Source organism: Neoarius graeffei, chromosome 6 (assembly GCF_027579695.1).
Source record: "Neoarius graeffei isolate fNeoGra1 chromosome 6, fNeoGra1.pri, whole genome shotgun sequence".
Taxonomy (NCBI): Eukaryota; Metazoa; Chordata; class Actinopteri; order Siluriformes; family Ariidae; genus Neoarius; species Neoarius graeffei.
Genome location: NC_083574.1, coordinates 66,309,102 through 66,330,391, shown reverse-complemented (window position 1 = coordinate 66,330,391; position 21,290 = coordinate 66,309,102). Strand labels below are relative to the sequence as shown.

The 21,290-nt window shown below is 41.9% G+C and overlaps 1 protein-coding gene across 1 annotated transcript in view; it reads right to left on the bottom strand.

The window, feature by feature from the left end:
* The window catches only part of dhx34 (DEAH (Asp-Glu-Ala-His) box polypeptide 34), a 156,515-nt gene that overhangs the window by 91,860 nt on the left and 43,365 nt on the right, over window positions 1-21,290 (bottom strand). The window contains exons 3-5 of the mRNA XM_060923998.1: window positions 7,235-7,489; window positions 5,279-5,381; window positions 4,929-5,146 (exon numbers count right to left, since the gene is read on the bottom strand). Coding sequence (XP_060779981.1) covers window positions 4,929-5,146; window positions 5,279-5,381; window positions 7,235-7,489 — 576 coding nt within the window. The remainder of the gene's footprint in view (window positions 1-4,928; window positions 5,147-5,278; window positions 5,382-7,234; window positions 7,490-21,290) is intronic.

The window sequence follows — 21,290 nt, the reverse complement described above, 5'->3', positions numbered from 1 at the left end:
TAATAGGAGGGAGAGCAAGCCCCAAACCATCCTAAATTATTATTATTAAATTGTAGAAGTCTGGGAGGTTTGCTCCTCATACAGTTATCAACTTGGGGCCAATTTAGCATGTTTTAAATCTGAATTTCTTGCGTTTGCTTACCTCAAAGTGTCCGCAGATCATGCACAGACTTATCCATTATATCCACAGTTTTTTGCCAAGTCTCACACAGGTTTCTTTCAAGTCTACTGTTGGGCCAATAAATCATAAATAAAACAGCTCAGATTTGTTTGTTTAAGTCGTTTGCCACTCCACTTTATTCTCGTGGGTTCACATACCGCTGCCGTTATTTCCCCCTAATCACGAGTTTGTTGGTCTTCCAAAATGGCGCAGGGTCTGTTTACTTCCGGTTTAGGGTGACGTCAGTGAAATCCCTCTATAGTGAGTAGCGAGCAATTTCGGACACAGGGATTGTCAAAAGACGCGTGCGCCCTCTTTCGAATGCTGACGTAATCAAGCCGGAAGTTTTGTTTGTTTTGATGGCAAATCAGGAAAGTTTGAAAAAAGTAGGAAATTCAGTCCGATGACTCAATCCAGCTTCCAGCGGTCTGGTCTGCACTCTGACTGATGTGTGCACGCTCTGGCCAGCAGGAGAAGAGGCGCGAAATGATGCTGCTTGCCCTTCGCAGCGAGATGTACTCGTCGCTATGGCATCAATATCAAAGCAGGAGGAGGAGGCGCAAACCGGCACGAACCGTCTATGGGTGCGAAGCGACCTCCTTGCCCTTTGGGTCAATATCAAACACTCCCCCCCCCCCCCCAATTTTTTTTTTCTCATCGGATCTACACGATTCACGTAGGTCACCCATTTTGGTTTCAAAACGGCGAATTTCGCCGAAAGATGAGGGATTTTCATGCATGAACAAAGTATTGAGATGAACTTTTGTTATTGACCAAATACTTATTTTCCACCATAAATTCTTTAAAAATCAGACAATGTGATTTTCTGGATTTTTTTCTCATATTTTGTCTCTCATAGTTGAAGTGTACCTATGATGAAAATTACAGACCTCTCTCATCTTTTTAAGTGGGAGAACTTGCACAATTGGTGACTGACTAAATACTTTTTTGCCCCACTGTATATCATATCATACTAGACAATAGGGTTGGGCGGTATTACGGTAAGAAGGTATCCCGAGGTATCCAAAAGTACCAACGGTATCGGTCTCATTACCGTCATTTTAAAAAAATATATAATATCTAAATAAATATGGAGTACATGAGGTCATATTATAAAATAATAAATTGAAGATCATCCCGAATAACTGTGTGATCGTATTTTCACTAATTCTATCAATTTCCTAAAGAAGTTTTCATCGCGTGCAGGGTTGTTTATGTCGTTACCATGGCAACCCTGCGTGACATTTTGGAGTCTGACAGAAAGCTTCGCAAGAGACTGAGACCGGGGGTGTCATGGCTCAGATGGCTAAGGCACCGTACCATAAATCCGGGGACCCGGGTTCGATTCCGACCCGAGGTTATTTCCCGATCCCGTCTCTCTCTCTCCCCCGCTCATTTCCTGTCTCTCTATACTGTCCTATCTAAAAAAAAAAAAAAAAAAGAGACTGAGACCGCGGTTGAAAGATGGCAAGTCAAGATAACGAGTTAGTGGCAAAAAAAAATACAACATCGGCAGTGTGGCAGTATTTTGGTTTCAAACCAAACGAAAAATCTAATATGTCCCCTAAGGCACACCATAGCCTGGGGTACTCCACTTCCACGAGATCTCTCCAATGAGTTGTGTTTTGAGTAGGTTACATGAGTAACAACAAGGTAAAATAATATAACGTATGACATTTGGGATGTGGGTAATAAACGTTTGAAATGTCATCTACTGAAGAAACGGAAGAAAACATCGTAGCGTAAACTATTCGGTTTCTGGTGGGAATCAGCAATGCGCTTGCTATCTTTGTTGGGTGTGTTAAACCGTATGGATTTAAGTGGAATAATTGTAAGGAGTTATGTGATCAAGACAACGTTTTAAGCAAGGTAAGGCCATTTGATTATTAATTTCCCCGCCATGGCATGACGTGGGCCCATATGATTTTGCCTTGTGCAGCTACCGCGCATTTGAATTAGGTTCGCCTCATTTGCGCTGAAGAATATGGTTTATCGCGCAGTCTAAACGGACTTGGGTGTTGGTTGATTATTTTTCTTTTTTTTATTTCCCATGCTTGAAAGGGTATGATCCTGCTCATCGTGTACTTTTTTTTGATGGAGCAGGTGAAATAGTGCTGCAAATGGCGTTTCAACGCAGACATATGTAAACGACAGTTGAATGCTATTTTCAAGATGAAGGAAGAGTTGCGTGATGCTTTGAAATATCTCTTAATGCTAGTGTTGCCACACGTCCAGGTTTTTCCGGGATTGTCCCGGTTTTTTGTGGAAAATGGAAAATGTCCAGGAAAATGGAATAACCTTCCCGGGACACGTTTTGTCCCGGTTTTTTACTTCCTCACATTATCCCCATTGAAATAAACACAAATCATTAATGTTTCTCGCAGCCACTTAACATATTAATAGTTTTCACGTAAGCGGGCATATTGTAGGCAGCTACTTGTGTGGCCTCACCGAATGTTTGCGCACGCAGCCAGTCGCCATTGCTAGGTGATCGTGGTCAATACAACGGCGGCCGCGCGAAATCAAAGATACTGGAATACCGTAATACCAAACAATAGGTGAGAGTTCCCTTGGTCGGTGCGCGAGTAGGCTGGCTGTCTACTTCCTATGTTCTGATTCTGATAAAGGCTGGTTCTAAAGCCTGGGCCAATTTCATCAATAAATGAATCATTAAATAAATCATTAAATATATCAAAAAAGAATGCCTGAACACTGGCGTGAGAAATGAATAAATCAGTTGTCCCAATAACATAGCACCTCTCTCTTGTGATTAAAACAAAGGATTAGGGCTATTTGGTATGATACGGTAGTCTAACTTTTAAAGTTCAGTTCTCCAGAGAAAAGGCTAAAACAACAACGAAGCAGACTGAGAGAAATTATATTGATTATATTTGTATTATTTTGATTTGGAAACGGAATGGGAGGAGAGACTCTTCAGAGGGCTGTTAGCCTACTATTAAATATTTGTTTTAAAAAAAAATTGGCGTCCAAATAAGATCATTCCTATATGAACTTATTTTTTGTAATAATATTTGTGGTAGTGCCCATTTAAGGGTTAAGAAGACAAAATTAATTTTAACTAAACGCCTAACTGCACCAGTTGAACTGTTTTATTTTTAAACGTGAACATTCACATAAGGCATCGTAGATGTGCGTGTCCGCAGCCCTCAACCCCCGCGCTCGTACGTGCGCGCAGGCGCGACCGCCGACCGATGTGTCCCGGTTTTTACAACTCAGATGTGGCAACCCTACTTAATGCACAAAATTCGCTTTGCTGCTTAATCCATACCACAGTGCACACAATTCGCTATGCTGCTTTTAAATAGTACATTTGAGGCATAGGTGCACGTTACACAGTAGGCCGAAACAAAATATTATTTTTTTCTCGGTAATACCGTATACCCCGGGAAAACACAGAGACGGTTTAAAGGTATCAAAATTTGGATACCGCCCAACCCTACTAGACAAGTTTGTATGTTTGTAAATAATAAGTTGTTTCTGACTTACTACATGGGACCCTGACAGCCTCTGTGCCCCGGTGCATTGCACACCATCGATATTTACACCACAGGTATTGTGTCTCTATATTAACTGCTCTAAAACCAATACTGCTAAAACCTAATTTATAAGTAGAGTTAGGATACTTTTCACTGTTTACAGTGTGTGTGTGGCCATGCTGATTTGAGTTCACTTGGTAAACAGGGAAGGAATGCGTAGTTGAGAAGTTGGGACGTTTATAGTGACTTATCAGTTGTAACCAGGGTATTACAAGTTGCAACTTGGCCTCAAATGCAACATTAAACATGAGCTAACCTGGCTGTAGCCCAGGGCAAAAAGGGCCTCCACATAAATCAAAACCTATAAATAAATACTTGGGGTTTCAGTCTGGCAATCAAAATATTTTCAAAGAAATATTGCCACTGGCTTGATCACATGCAAGGAGAAGCAAGAAGCAAAAGGACAAGAAGCCATATTATTTATTACACGTACACTCAAGCACTGACAATGGCATAGCAACAATGGTATAGCAAGACCAGGTATAGCAAGACTTATGTGGGGGGGCTCCTGGGTGAGCAATAAGCATGCGCGCATGCACACATAGCAGTGGGCAGCTATGCTACAGCACACAGGGAGCAGTTGGGGGTTAGGTGCTTTGCTCAAGAGCACTTCAGCCCAACCTTCAGGCCATGGCTGCCCCATGTTAACCTAACCACGTGTCTTTGGACTGTGGGTGAAACCAGAGCAGCCGGAGGAAGCCCATGCAGACACAGGGAGAACATGCAAACTCCATACAGAAAGGCCCGTCTACCACTGGGCTTGAACCCAGAACCTTCTTGCTGTGAGGTGACCATGCTAACCACTACACCACCGTGCCGCCTGTGCTTAGGTGCTTTGATTTGCTGAATTGTACATCAGTCATATTTGGCGGAGATTTTGACAATGGGATAGTTTCTGTGCTTTAGTTAAATGTATGTTGAGGTTCTATTGTCTCTTTCTCTATGCTATTTCTTGTTATAGCAGCCTTGCTTTTTTTCTGATTGGAGCAGTTATCAATTTGCATCATAGTGTGTATATGGCCCTGACAACAGTTCAAGCCCAGGAGCCCCCACCACATAAGTCCAACCCTGGTCTTGCTATACCACTGTTGCAGTGTAGGGTCATGCTTTTTGTTATGATCAATCTATTACTACTCGTAAAATTTAAATAAATTTGATTGAGTGGATTGAGCTGGGTTGAGTTGAGAGAAGAGACATGAGAGAACTTGTACCTGTAGCACTAACAAGTCTAGAGCCACTCGATGGATCTCCGGGACAGAGTAAGGGGCAAAGCCCTCATAGTCTGACTCAGCATAGAGTCGGTAGCAAACTCCTGGCCCTGTTCGACCTGCACGACCTTTCCTCTGCTCGGAACTGGCTTGACTAATCCAGAACTCCTGAAGTCTCTGCATCTTGGTCTTTGGGTCAAAAGTCATTTCCTTTACTTTGCCTACAGATTACATGGACAAGGTCAAACTCAGACTAGGAAATATATTTAGGATGTCAATGTACAGAAGACAACATTACAGTCTAGCAATGGTAAAACTGAAGCATGTCATTTTCTTTAGCCGAGTTAATGTACCTGAATCGACGACAAAGCGCACCCCATCAATGGTGACTGAGGTTTCAGCTATGTTGGTAGCAATGATGCATTTCCTCAACCCTGGGGGAGCAATGTCAAAGACCTTGGGAACAAAGGTTCAGTAATTCATTAATCTTCAGTAACCGCTTTATCCTGTTCAGTGTCACAGTGAATCCACAGGATATCCCAGAAACACTGGGCATGAGTTGAGAATACATCCTGGATTTGTATGGCAATCCATCAGAGGGAACCATGCATGCGCACGCACACACACACACACACACACACTAGGGTGCATCAGTTGCCCTCACTTTCATAAAATCTGATGCATTTTTGTTTGGGTGTTCCTTTTCACCAATAAAGACATCCTGTAAAATTTTTTGACCATATTCAAAAGTCTAATGGTGGCACCATGAGGTTCATTTTTTGCCAAAACACGCTTATTTTATGTTTTCGCGTAAGGTTTGAATCACAATGTTGGACTCCATTTATTGATTTCTTGTGACCCAGAGATCATGTTAAGAACCTTTGCAAGGGATTGAGAAGCATTAATGTGACTCATAATACATTTGTATTGTTTAAAAGTAGTTGAACAATGATTCAATGAACAGCTAAAACTCAAACTGTGCTTGATAATATATTTAGAATATGTACTAAAAATGTGTATCTAAGATATTTGGTATACTCTATAAGGTGCCATAATGTTTCATGAAAAGTGATCGAAATTTTGTCATAAAAGTCATAAAATAGCAGCTTTTTCCATAACTTTGAGCTCCTGGTGCCACCATTAAACTTTTGAATTTTGTCAAAATATTTCACCCAGTGTGTTTTCTTACCAAAAGGAACATAAAAACAAAAATGCATCATGATCGGAGGAACTTTTCATTTTTAGGGGGCAACTGATGCACCCTAACACACACTCATACCTAGGGGTAATTTAGAGATCCAACTTTAAATGTGGCTGAGTAGTACATAAAATGGACATGGTGAGAGTCAAATCATGGTATATCCTGAATATACCATGAAGTGACGTCACAATTTCAAGCTATATGTCCGACTTGAGTCCCCTCCCCAAGAAAGACAAACAAAAACAGAAGTCATTAATACAATTGAAAAAAAAAATTAACATTTCAGCCAGGGGGATTTTCAACTTAACACATTAAAATAATGAAACAAATCAATAGTTTTAATAGCTTTCTGATTTTGAGAGTCAGTAATTGTTTTTATGTACTTCTTGGTCTCTTTTTCAAATACCAAAAATAATGGTGTAGCAACCGACTCGAATCACAGCTGTGGCTCTGCGGGCATTTCTGTGTGTGTAGATCTATATTATGATCATGCCTGGCGAGGCAGGCAACAGCATAGTAAAAATTAAATCAATCAATTAATTAAACAGTTAAAAAAAAAAGGCAATAGCATGGTACATTGCACATGTGCAGGTCGAAGGTTGCGCTGACGTAAACAATAAACATGGCTGCCTCCAGCGAGGTTATGCCGAGATTCAACCTCAGACAAACGTTAACCCTTTTAGTTTAGAATTTTTTGATGAGGGAAATAAATCAAATATACCATGCACTGAGAGGCTCGGGTTGAAATTATGGATGCTCGTCGATGTTTGGCAAATTACTATTTTCTTCAGTGCTGTGCCACTCGTAAAATAATGCTATGCTGGTCACCTCAGAGAATACATAATTTTAACCGGAGCCTCTCAGTGCATGGTATATTTGATTATGGCATGACATAACCTTAAAGAAATCAGGACTATAAAACGGACACTGCTTAATAGCCTCTACTAAAAATTAAAAGAGAGTCAATGAACCTTCAACTAAAGTAAAACTCAAAACATTTGCTCTCTTTCCTTTATTGAGATATATTATGGTCTTTATCAGAAAACCCTCCAGCACAAAGACAGCTTGAATGACACTACTTCCCTCAACCTTATTCCCTGTGTTTTACCTTATTCTGTTGTTCCAGTGACAAGGTGCTATGCAAAGGCAGTATAATCCAGCGACCGGTGTGTGCAGCATAGGTTTGGCATGCCTCCATGATGGTGGAGATTTCAGCTATACCACTAAGGAAAACCAGCAGATCGCCCCGCTCCTCAGGAGGATAGCGCTGGTCAATGCCCTGGAGCACACGCAGATATGGCCTTGGGTCCAGCTTTTCCAGTTTGGACACCTGTTCCTTTTCAGGAATGGGCTGGTATATCACCTAAACAAAGACACAGGAATATCCTTCTCAGGAACACTAAATAGCAACTACGGATGTCCAGCACTGGGTATCTGTGTTGGGAAAGAAAGCTAGATTTGTATTTGATTGGATACATCCTGTTTTATAATCCCATACATTTAACCTGTTTTACAGCAAGAGAGTGCCATATCAAATGATACACCACCAAATTTGCACATGGACACAGTCTTAATGCAAACTGCTGCCAACCCTCTAATGTTTTACATTACTTGCCAAGAGAAACTTGCAGACTGAAAACTTGGTTATAGTTAGCTGTGACTCTGCATTTTGCTGCTTTTTCTACCATCATGCCATCTCTAAATACCTGTTATGAATTTAGTTGCATCTTGCTTTGTACTTCGTATATGAGCCTAACTGGGAAATAAGTGGTGCTAAAAATTGCTCCGATCAATTAATAAAATGTAGTAAGATAATTGTCACAGTACCATCTCCATGTTCTTGGCTGGATCACATTTCTATTTTCAGTAATGTCACAGTCAATGTCTGGCAATGCATTTCATAGTCTATTTAAAAGTGCTTTAAGCGTTGGACTGAAGTGGTAACAAAACAGTTTACTGTTTGAGATTCATTTTTATTCATTTACACAGTGTTGTATCATCACTGTTCATGCACAGCAGAATGTCATTTGAGATAAAGCCACAGAAAATACCCAATACCTTCTTGTGTTTTTGTTGTATTTTAACAGCAGCTATTGAAGAGTTGCACTCAAACTTATTTATTTTTAGCGAAACTACAAATATCATATTTAGCTGTATTTGGATGCATGTGGTGCCCCATACTCACTAGTTAACCCTGTGAGTGAGACAGACATTTTATCCATGAAGCCCACCTAACATTTGGTTAAATGTCCCTTACACGGCTCGAAATTCGCGGTGGTCCGGTCGCCCAAGGCAACTTAATTTGTCATTTGGCGGGTAATTCCTGTCACTAGCCAGCCCGGCTGGCTAGTTGAAAATAAAAAAATATATATGAAGCGAAGATTCAGACTAGGGCTGTGCGATATATCGAATATACTCAATATAGCTCTGAAAACTGCGAGAGAGATACATAAAATTATTATATCGTAACTATTGAATATTTTATGGTCATCTGCCGACTTGCGTTTGTTTCATGTTTGTTGCGTTTGTTTGAAACATTTTCCGGTGGTTTTCTCCCTGTCCCTCAGGCAGTAACGTGAGAGGCTGCCTAAGGGTTTAAAAATAAAAAAAAAAACAACACCACACACTCGCCAACCAATCCCGGGCGACATCTAGGTGCTGAAAGGAACTTGCGGGAAGATTTTCTAGTTTCAGTTTACAGTGCTGACTCAGTTCGTGTAATCGCTGGTGTTGCATAGGCTACTGTGTAAGCTCTGTCAATTTCAGTGACAAATTAAAAATGGAAGCGGACGAATTGGTTCCTAAAAGAACTAGTAAGGGGTCAGTCATCTGGCATTTTTTTGGATATCGCGAGGAGGACGTGGAACAGCAAATACCAATTTGTAAAGTGTGCAAAAAAAAACCTGTCATCACGAAAGGCAGCAGCACTACAAATATGTTCCATCACCTGAAAACTCACCCGGTAGAGTATGAAGAGTCTCTTAAACTCCGAACTACTTGCCCATGAGCTAACCCCCCCCACACACACACACACAAGCTAAACAAATGACCATAGCGGCCCCGTTCTCCAAAGCCACCCCATATGAGAAAACGAATCAGAGATGGAGAGCTATAACGGATGCAATCACTAACGTCATTGCCGAAGACATGATCCCAATTAGTATAGTGGAAAAACCAGGTTTCCAAAAATTACTAAAAACACACTTGATCCCAAATATGAGTTGCCTGGTCGCAGACATTTTACAGAGAAGGCAATACCGGAATTATACACATCTGAGAGGCAGAGCCAGAAAACATTCAGTTCAAAAGTGTGCAAAGAGAAAAATTATGTTTTGCAGATCTCCCTCTTCTCTCCCTCAATCTCTCTCTCTCTATTGTGAATGTTCCAGTGGTTCTCAGTAGTCAGGTTAATAGCTTGGAGAGCTACCTCTATTTTTTAAAGTAATTTAATGAAAGAGCACTTTTCTTATTTAGGCTAAATGTCTTTCTCAGTGTTGAGCTTGCACTTTATTGATTTGAGCTCTGAGCAGCTCTGTATTGTATTGCCCCTTTGTTGCAATTTTCAAGATTGTTTTTTCAGTTTGTGCTACATCTTTGTTGAATAAAAATAGTCTTATTTAAACTCAATTGTGATTAATCATGAACATGAAAATGTAAAATGTGTTGTTGAAACCCACCTCTAAAGTTAACCAAGAATGTTATTTAATCTGCAGAGATTGTAGTGAAAACAGTACAGAGTAAAAAAAGTTAGATTTCATGGGGTCCTTTAGAGGAGATTTCAATACATCGTATATCGTGAAATGGAGAAAATGTAATCGGGATATTCATTTTTTTCCCCAATACTGCATAGCCCTAATTCAGACACACCGTCAACTAAAGCCGCCACATATTAAGCGTGTGCCGTGTCTGTGTTAATTGATGTGTTTATCGGCAGGATGGAAAATACCGAAGAATTCCGAATCACATCGTGTACAAGTCAGGCTGTCGGTTTTTTCACTACTGCGCATGCATATAACGCATCTCGTTGAATATCGCGGTAATCACGTTATCAAATTCAACAGATGTGGCCACGTTATTGCCCATTTAAACGTGTTTTTGTTGTTGTTTACATCTACATCTGCCAAAGCTACGTTGCGATGTGGAATTTTCTGAAAGGTGTACAGAAACCGCCAGAGACGGGGACAAAGTGACCTCAGTCTGAAGAGGAGAAAAAGGCCGCCGATAAAGCGTACGAGAAGGAGAAATGACAAAGGACTTATAAGCAAACGCGGGAGCAGGGTAGGCCTTGGCTGCGATTTGATTTTTATGGAATAATTAATTTTTTTTCCAAGTTGATTCCTAGTCAATATGAAGCTCCTAATGCTTTCTCCCTCATAAATGGTTAAATACAGAAAGCATGTTGGACATATTTTGGGTGCTATAGTCATGATAGTAAGTATATTTGTTTTCAATACTCATACACCAAGTTGCCAAGTTTTCCAATATATTATTATTTGTTGATATTATATTATGGTGCTCTGTGTTGTTCTCATTTATGTATTTAACAACAGTATCAAAATACTCGGGTCTTGAAATAAATGCACATTAGTCATGAACAATGGTAACTACTCTCTTTTGCGTTATTTTTGACAGAAGTAAAATTCATACATGAACAAATTTTGGCTAGTTGATTCTGTTTGGCTAGTTACTTTGGAAGGTAACTAGTCTGGCTGGCTGGTGAAAAAATATATGAATTTCTAGGCCCGCTTTAGCAGGTTTCACCTTGACTAGACACCTGTTGGTAGGCATCAACAAGCTTCTGGCAGAATTTTGTTTGGATCTCTGTCCACGCTTCTTGGCAGAATTGGTAAAGTTCAATTAAATTTGCGTTTCCTGGCACAGACCCCACTTTTAAGCACAGCCCACATATTTTTGATAAGGTTGATGTCAGGGCTTGTTTTAAGCATAATGTTAGCCTGCTTTATCCATTTCACAACCAGCTTTGAGGTCATTTTCCTGTTGGAACACCCAATTACATCCAAGTGTTTGATGGTTTCAGGTTTGTGCTGAATAAGTCTGAAGTACATAGTTGTCTTTCTGCATTATTCCATCCACTTTGTGCAATGCACCAGTTCTACTGGCATCAAAACTGCCCCAGCACATGATTCTACTACCACCATGCCTAACAATCAGGACAGTGTTCTTCTGTATCTCTGGTCATTGTGCACAAACAATTCAATCTTTGTCTCATTTGACCATAAAACTTTTCCTTCAGAAGGCTTTTTCTGGTGTCAATGTGGTCAGTTGCAAACTTTAGAGGAGCTTGAAGGGGTCAATTTTTGAGCAGGAGCTTCTTTCTTGGACACCAGCCTCTCAGTCCACAGCGATGTAAAACTCATTTAACTGTAGACCGTATTCCAGCAGCTTCCAGTTCTTAGCAGGCCTGTGCTTTGGTGGTTCCTGGGTTGTTACTGACAATCCAAAACGAATTTCCTCTCAGCTGAGGGTAACAGTTTGGGTCTTCTTCCTGCAAAGTGGCTACATCTCTCCATAAATTGGAGGTTACATAAAATTGTTTGATTAGATGAGCTTGGAATCTGCAGATGTTTAGAAATGGCCCAAGAGACATTCCGGTATTGTGTAAATCTAGGATTCTCTTTCGCAGATTTGCATTGAGCTCCTTGGACTTTCCCATTGTAATGTGTGTGTAGATCAATCCAATGAGAGTTGTCAAACAAACCCTTTTTATGTTGGCACATTGAAGCTACCGGCTTTAGTCAACCATGCTCACTAACATGAAGCTAAGAGACTTTGTCAAGTTAAAAAGACATCTTTGAACTTTCATCACCACTGAATGAATAATCTAAGTGGGCATATGTAAATTTTTGACCCTGTGTGCACAACCCCAAATCAGCAAAATTTGGAATGATAGGTTGAACTCTCGTCATTTTTCATTTCAACACTTGCCACACGTTCTCTATTGGGGACAGAGGGGATAGGCACCTTCTCCTTCCACAGCCATGGCTTTATAATGAATGAAGAATGTGGTTTTGCATTGTCTTGTTGAAACATTCCTGGAAAAGACCATCACCTTGAAGGCAGAATACGCTGCTTCAAAATATCAATGTACTTTTCTGCATTAATGCTGCCATCATATAAGTGTAAGTTACTTTTGCAAAGGGCACTGACAATCCCATACCTTGGCTTTTGAACTGTTACGTCAGCCCACTTGTGCCACCAAAACAGCTCTGAGCTGTTGATGCACAGATGCTACAAGACTTCAGAAGGTGCACTGTGGTACCTGGCACAAAGTCATGAGCAACAGATCCTTCGAGTCCTGTAAATTGCGGGGTGGGGCCTCCATGGATCAGACCTGTTTGTCCACCACATCCCACAGATGCTCAATCGGTTTGAGGTCTCAGGAATTTGAAGGCCATGTCAACACCTTGAGCTGTTCCTCAAACCATTGTTGCAGGGTACATTATAGAAAAAGAAAGGAAGCACAACTTTATTCATCACACACTTGTGAAATTTCCTCTCTGCATTTAACCCATCTGAAGCAGTGAACACACATGCACACACGTGAGCAATGAGCACACACACATACCCAAAGCAGTGGGCAGCCATGCTAACAGTGCCCAGGGAGCAGTTGGGAGTTAGGTGCCTCACTCAAGGGCACCTCAGTCCAAGGCCGTCCCATATTAACCTAATTGCATGTCTTTGAACTGCGGGGGAAACCGGAGCACCCGGAGGAAACCCACACAGACACGGGGAGAACATGCAAACTCCACACAGAAAGGCCCTCACCGGCTGCTGGGTTCAAACCCGGAACCTTCTTGCTGTGAGGTGACCATGCCAACTACTTACACCACCGTGCCGCCCAAAGATTATACCGCTGAAAGAGGCCACTGCCATTAGGGAACACTGTTGGCATAAAGGAGTGTACTATGCAACAATGTCTAGTTGGGTGGTACATGTCAAAGTAACATCCACATAAATGCCAGGACCCAAAGTTTCTCAGCAGAGCATTACCCAGAGCATCACACCTTTACCTGGTGCCACCCCTTCCCCAGGTAAGTGACATGCACGGTTAGCAAAACAGTTAGCAATGGATAGGTTAGCGAAGCAACTTTGGGATGAAAAGTTCACCGGTTCAATTCCCTGGACCAGCAGGAATGGCTGAAGTGCCCTTGAGCACCTAAACCCCAACTGCTCAGGGTACGTTGTATGTCACTCTGTACAAGAGTGCTTGCTAAATACCATTAATGTAACAATGTACAGTGTCTTGCAAAAGTATTCATCCCCTTGGTGTTTGTCCTGTTTTGTCGCATTACAAGATGTAACTAAAATGGATTTTTGGAGGGTTAGCACCATTTGATTTACACAACACGTTAAAGGTGCGAATTGTTTTATTGTGACACGAACAATAAGATGAAAAAACAGAAATCCGGAGTGTGCATAAGTATTCACCCCCTTTTGTATGAAACTCCTAAATAAGAGCTGGTCCAACCAATTCACTTCATAAGTCACATTGAAGTTGAATAAGATCCACCTGTATGCAATCAAAGTGTCACATGATCTGTCACATGATGTCTGGACCAAATCAACCTGTTCTGGAAGGACCCCAACACTGCAACACTACTAAGCAAGCAACATGAGAACCAAGGAACACTCCAAACAGGTCAGAGACAAAGTTATGGAGAAATATAGATCAGGGTTGGGTTATAAAAAATATCCCAAACTTTGAATATCCCAGGGAGCACCATTAAATCAATTACAGCAAAATGGAAAGAACATGGCACCACTACAAACCTGACAAGAGAAGGCCGCCCACCAAAACTCTCAGACCAAGCAAGGAGGGCATTAATCAGAGATGCAACAAAGACACCAACAATAACACTGAAGGAGCTGCAAAGATTCACAGCGGAGATGGGAGTATCTGTCCAGAGGACCACTTTAAGTCATACACTCCACAGAGCAGAGTTTTATGGAAGAGTGGCCAGAAAAAAACAAAAAACAATTGCTTAAAGTGCATATCACTGGTAAATTAAGGAGCAAGATCAATGTAATTCTCCTATTTTATATTAAAGTTTGGTCAAATATCTGTCACATTTTGCATTTTGTGCAATTTTTTTTTTACCTTGCGCAATACCAGAAAAATGCAGTTGAAATCAAGCCATTTGAGGTGAATTCGTCTGCCTCTGAACAAACTTGGCATTTGGATTTCCTGGCAAACATTGATTTTCGTGATGTCACGTGCGGGACGCCTCCTTCTGAATCCTACGTCAGCGCTGGTTTGTTTATGAGAAAACAACCGTGTTGCCTCCATTGTCTTCACTACTTGAATCATCATCAAATCCAAACAGATGAAGCCCCAATTCTGACATCTCATTATATTCTTCATCCAAAGGTGAAGTAACATTGCACTCAGGTGACAGTTCCATATTTCAATGCAAAATCGCTAGCAGCTAAACTTGGTCTACATAGACTGTGCACTGAAACCGTGCAAACTCTCGCAGCCTGCTGGCGCTTCCACAGGTGACGTCACGAATCTGGCTCCAGACTCCCTAGGGATTTTTCCAGATGCGTTTTGCTATTTTATATTTTGTTTTCTGCTGTAGACAGATGGCCTTGTGCAAAATTACCCTTCTGGATGAGTGTGTAAAGGGACATACTTTCATATTTAAAAAAAAAAAAAACCCTAGAAAAGCACTCGGAGAGCGCAGACCCCCGCCAAGAATCCTTTTAAAAAATCTGGGATCCAGGAGCTGATCCGGATCACCGCCAAAATTTAATGGATTGTGACTTGTGCCCAGTCACACCTCTGGAAAAAATTTCAGAGCAATCCGTTCATAACTTTTTCCGTAATGTTGCTAACAGACAAACCAACAAACAAACAAACCAAACCAACGCTACCGAAACATAACCTCCTTGGCGGAGATAAAATAAATAAATAAATAAATAAAATAAAATAAATTAAAAAATAAGGAAATTGGTCCAGGATATGCACTTTAAGAAAACACGTTTGGGGTTTGCCCAACAGCATGTGGCAGACTCCCCAAACACATGGAAGAAGATTCTCTGGTCAAATGAGACTAAAATTGATCCTTTTTGACCATCATGGGAAATGCCATATGTGGCGCAAACCCAACACCCTGAGAACACCATCCCAACAGTGAAGTATGGTGATGGCAGTATCATGCTGTGGGGATATTTTTCATCTGCAGGGACAGGAAAGCTGGTCAGGACTGAAGGAAAGATGGATGGCACTAAATCCAGGGCAATTCTGGAGGAAAACCTGTTTGTGTCAGCCAGACGTGTGAGACTGGGACGAAGGTTCATGTTCCAGCAGGACAATGATCCAAAACATATTGCTAAAGCTACACTGGAGTGGTTTAAAGGGAAATGTATAAATGTCCTGGAATGGCCTAGTCAAAGCCCAGACCTCAATCCAATTGAGAATCTGTGGCAGAACTTGAAGATTGCTGTACACCAATGCAATCCATCTAACTTGAAGGAGTTTTGCCTTGAAGAATGGGCAAAAATCCCAGTGGCTAGATATGCTAAGCTAATACAGACATACCCCAAGAGACTTGCAGCTGTAATTGTAGCAAAAGGTGACTCTACAAAGTATTGACTTTGGGGGGTGAATACCTATGCACACTCCAGATTTCTGTTTTTCTCATCTTAATTATTGTTTATATAAAAGAACAATTTGTATTTTTCAAGTGGTAGGCATGTTGTGTAAATTAAATTATGCTAACCCCCCAAAAATCCATTTTAATTCCAGCTTGTAATGTGACAAAACACGACAAACAACAAAGGGGATGAATACTTTTGCAAGACACTGTACGGCTGTCCACATGATGTAAAAGAAACCGTGATTCATCAGACTAGGCTACCTTATTCTATTGCTCCATGGTGCAGTTCTGATGTTCACGTGTCCACTGACCGGTCTGCAGTTAGACAGCTCCATAGACAGCAAGGTGTGATGCACTGTGTTCTGACACCTTTCTATCATAGCCAGCATGAACTTTTTCAGTACTTTGCACGACAGTAGCTCTTCTGTGGAATCAGAGCAGATGGGATACCTTTCACTCCCCAAGTGCAGCAATGAGCCTTGGGCACTCGTGACACCAGTTCACCACTTGTCCTTTCTTTCACCACTTATGGTAAGTGTTAGCGACTGCATTCTGAGAACACCCCACAAGATCTACTGTTTTGGAGGAGATGTTCTCACCCAGTCAACTAGCCATCACAATTTGTCCCATGGCAAAGTCGCTCACATCATTACACTTGCTAATTTTTCCTGCTTCCAACACATGGGCTTCAAGAACTGACTGTTCACTTGCTACCTAACATATCCCACTTGTAATGAGATAAAGGTTATTCATTTCACCCATCAGTGGCTTTAATGTCATGGCTGATCTGTGTGTGTGTGTGTGTGTGTGTGTGTGTGTGTGTGTGTGTGTGTGTGTGTGTGTGCAAACAGTGCCTCAAGTCATGTGTGGCTGGAGGAGGCAATATATATTAATCCGATGAAACATTTAATGCATGTATATCCCAATCTGTACAAAGAATTCCAGGAATGGGAGGTGCACATGATGATCACATAAATAAACTGAAAAGAACATTGTCTAATGCCCCGGTCTCACAACACATAACTATACCTGTAACTACAACTATACCTATACCTGAATTTAGTTTCAATCTGGAGCAGTCACACCACAACTATAATCCTGACTATCGGTTGTTGGTTTTTGCAGAAAAATGTAGTGGTTGTATGCTGTTTGTGTGCGCACCCAGCACACTCAGCAGCACACAGTGGCTGACAGTGACAGCAAGGAAGAACTGCTTTTGATGCTCATTTTACACAGAAGACAAAGCTGAAAGAAGAAGAAAAGGAGAATCTGAGTGCATGAAATCCTGTAGTACACAGATGACAGATAATCTCAGACTCCTGGCATTCCTGCATGTAACAGACCCACTCAGGCTACATCCACACGACAACGGCAACGAGATTTTTTTTTTTTTTTAAATATCGCGTCCACATGATCAGTAAAATATCAGGTACATATTGCAACGCAATGCTTGCTGAAAACGATGCAATACACATGCCACACCTCTACGTGCGCTGTAAGACGGTCCCATCGGAGACACCAGAACAATAGAATAAGTAGACGCATGCGCATAAACCCCTTCTTCTGTAGCATTAGCCACATAAAGTTTTGATTATTAATAAGTAGCGTAAAACGAAAGACGCGGAAAGAGGAATGAATGGGGGTAGATGGAAGCCGGTACGCCAACATTCTGATATCCTCCAGAATTCTTTAATGGTCCAGAATAAATTGAATGCTACACGTTGATGGATTACTTTGTTCTTCTACACCCTTTTTGAGGAATGTATTGTCGGACTTAAACCAACATCTGAAGAGGTGAGATCGCTCCTTTTTTTTTCCTATTTTTGCTGGCGGGATTGTTTTTGTTTTTGGAAAGCGCACGGGCGGTGCGCGGTTTGGTTATACTCAGTACTTCCGAAGTGTTTGGACTAAAGACTCTGCCCTAAGGGCTATTCTCTCACTCACTCTCTCTCTCTCTCTCACTTTGCACCATTACACAATAACTATTCACAGTGAAAATATTTTGTAAGCGCGTTTCATGAACCAAGTTATAGGATTTGTTGACAACTCGCATCGAGTTCGTTACACTTCTACCCGGCGTGAAGCACTGACAGTCATGTGGTTGTGACATCATCGTAAACAAATCCGTTCTACTCATCCAGACGACTTCGCAACAGCGCCGTTGCCAGATTTTTCCACTCTGGAACCTGTTCTCAAAAGATTTCGTTTTGGGGCACCCAAAATGCCGGTGCCGTGTGGACGCCAGGCCGAAACGATAAACAATTTTATCAGATTCACCTGAATCCGTTGCCGTGTGGACAGGGCCTCAGACAGTCAGTGGCATGACACACACAGCTATACACTGTACTTACATAAGACACATGCCTGTGTGGTTTGCTTTGAGAGTGCTAATAAATGAACCTTTAACACAAACAGGTAGCCTAAACTATGGCTGACATACTTTATCCTGTTTACGGTGGGCGTTCCCACCGTGAAGAGAAACCAATCAAAACCGAAAAAGAGTGAAAGTAATCATCATCCCATTACCATGTGAATAGTCTTTTGCAAATGCTTAAGTGGGTGCTCAGCACTTCGACTCCAGTGTGACTGAGTAAGGTGGTGTTTACATTAGACCGTATCTGTCTCGTTTTCTTCGCAGATGCACTGTCCGTGCACATTAAAACGCCGGAAAACGACTCCACAGGCGGAACAACTTGAATCCGCCAGGGCCCACGTATTCAGCCCAGTTCGTATTTGAACCGTTGCTGTGTAAACATTGAGAAACGAGGAAACACAGTGCTGAGCTCTAGCTGACGTCGTCATTGGACAATGTCACTGTGACATCCACCTTCCTGATTCGCTGGCATTGGTCATGCCACGTTGGTCATGTGACGCGACTGCTGAAAAACTGCGCGGATTTCACTTCCTGCTATTGTTTCCGCCTTGTATCACCTTTTTGTTTTTCATTAAAGAGTATAAAAGTATGAATATAATGCTTTGCTTTGTCATTCTTAATGTTGTTCATGGTAAGATGCAAATACTGCCCATTGTGTAGTTATGATTGTCTTTAGGCTTGCCATCCTTCCACTTGCAAGTGGTGAGTGACTTGCGCATGCCCGATATGCACTGGGATCACACACACAGCAGCTCAGTACCGAATCACTGCTCGTGCGCTTCACTCGCGCGCTCTGTGAGCTGCGCAGGGCCGGGGAGTGTGCACCCTCCAGAGGGCACTCGCTGTTCAGGGCGGAGTGATTTGGAGCGCAGCCGCTGAGCCGCACTGAAGTTTATTTACACATTTCAACTTACGTGCCGTCTAATTAGTCATGTGATTAGCGTATCCGTGTACTGGCGTTGCTGTGTGCACGCGAATCGTGTATTGGCGTTGCTGTGTGCACGCTAGTCGTTTTAAAAACGTTAATCTGATGATCCGCTGATTCGAAATAATGTAAACAGGGCCTAAGGTGACAAGTTTTATGATTCATCTAACTTAGGTAATTTAAAAAATACATTATTTGGCAGTGGACACAAAGGAAAGTGGGTCAGACAAGAGACTTCACACTGCAAAATATTTTTACATGATCCACAGATGATGATAAATATTATATATACAGTGCTCAGTGTAAATGAGTACACCCCCTTTGAAAAGTAACATTTTAATCAATATCTCAATGAACACAAACAATTTCCAAAGTGTTGACAAGACGAAGTTTAATATAACATCTGTTTAACTTGTAACGTGAAAGTAAGGGTAATAATTAACTTGGATTACACATTTTTCAGTTTTACTCAAATTAGGTGGTGCAAAAATGAGTACACCCCACAACAAAAACTACTACATTTAGTACTTTGTATAGCCTCCATGATTTTTAATGACAGCACCAAGTCTTCTGGGCATGGAATGAACAAGTCGGCGACATTTTGCAACATCAATCTTTTTCCATTCTTCAACAATGACCTCTTTTATGCTGTGTTCACACTTATACCGGTACGAAAGTGGTATAACTGTATCGATACAAAGTATAACGGTACAGTTTAATGCATCTGTCCACACTAGCGAGAAATGTTTGCGGTTTTCTTTCACGGAAGTTGAAATGCGCGTGCGCGAAATGTTTCCGTGGTTACCGAGTAACTTCCTTCCGAGAATATGGCGGATGAAACAATGTGTGTGCTTTTTGTTGTCAATGTACAGTCTGTATTTCTGGTGGTCATTTATTCAGTCGAATCGTATAAAACGCGCAAGGTAGTTGAGAAAGAAACAAAGAAAACGAATCTCCCTTTCTCCCCCCTCCCTTTCTCCCTCTTTCCTTCTCTTCCCCTCCCTTTTCCCCTCTTCCTCCTTTCTTCCTCCCTCTTTCCCCCTCCCTCCCTCTCTCCCCCCTTTCTTTGCTCCATGTAGCTCCACGGTCATTTTGAGCCATTTTGACGTTTTATCTACCGCTGGAAAGCACGGGCATATTGTATTGTATGAATAACCCGGAAGACGTAGGAATGGTTCATTGCGCTTGCGCATTATATTTGTATCGATACAGAGCCGCTTCATCTGTCCACACTACAGCGAAACGCTACAGTACCAATACTGTACCGGTACGAAACCCATACATTTGTGGGTTTCGTACCGATACAGTTATACCGCTACAGTACTGGTATAGTTGCTAGTGTGGACAGGTGTTGCGGTACGAAAGTAGTTTCGTATCGGTACAAAATCCCTAGTGTGGACAGGGTATTAGTGACTGGATGCTGGATGGAGAGTGATGTTCAACTTGTCTCTTCAGAATTCCCCAAAGAAAATAATCTCTTTACACCACAAAGGTGAAGGCTACAAGAAGATCAGCAAAGCTTTACTTACCAGTCAGAATACTGTAGAAAAAGTGGTACAAAAATTTAAGAAAGATGGAACTGCAACCATCTCACAGAGACATCCAGGTCGTCCACGGAAGTTAACACCTCGACAGGAGCATCTTCTGATGAGAAGGGTTGAAGAAAATTTGCATGCAAGTTCACTGCAGTTATCTAAAGAAGTAGAAAGCCAAACTGGGGTGACTATTTCCCGTGACACAATACGGCGTTCCTCCCTGGGGAGGTGTTCCAGGCATGTCCCCCCGGGAGGAGGCCCCGGGGAAGACCCAGGACACGCTGGAGGGACTATGTCTCTCGGCTGGCCTGGGAACACCTCGGTGTTCTTCCTGAGGAGCTGGCCGAGGTGTCTGGGGAAAGGGAAGTTTGGGCTTCCATGCTTAGACTGCTGCCTCCGCGACCCGGTCCCGGATAAGCAGAAGAAGACGAGACGAGACAATACGGCGTACACTGCAGAGGAATGGCATGCATGGATGCCGTCTACGAAAGAAGCCTCTCCTAAAGCCCAGGCACAAAAAAGCTTGCCTAGAGTTTGCCAGGGCCCATGCTGACAAAGATGAAGACTACTGGGACCCTATAGTCTGGAGTGATGAGACCAAGATAAATGTTTTTGGAACTGATGGCTTCAAAACTGTATGGCATCGCAAAGGTGAAGAATACAAAGAAAAATGCATGGTGCCTACAGTGAAACATGGTGGTGGCAGTGTC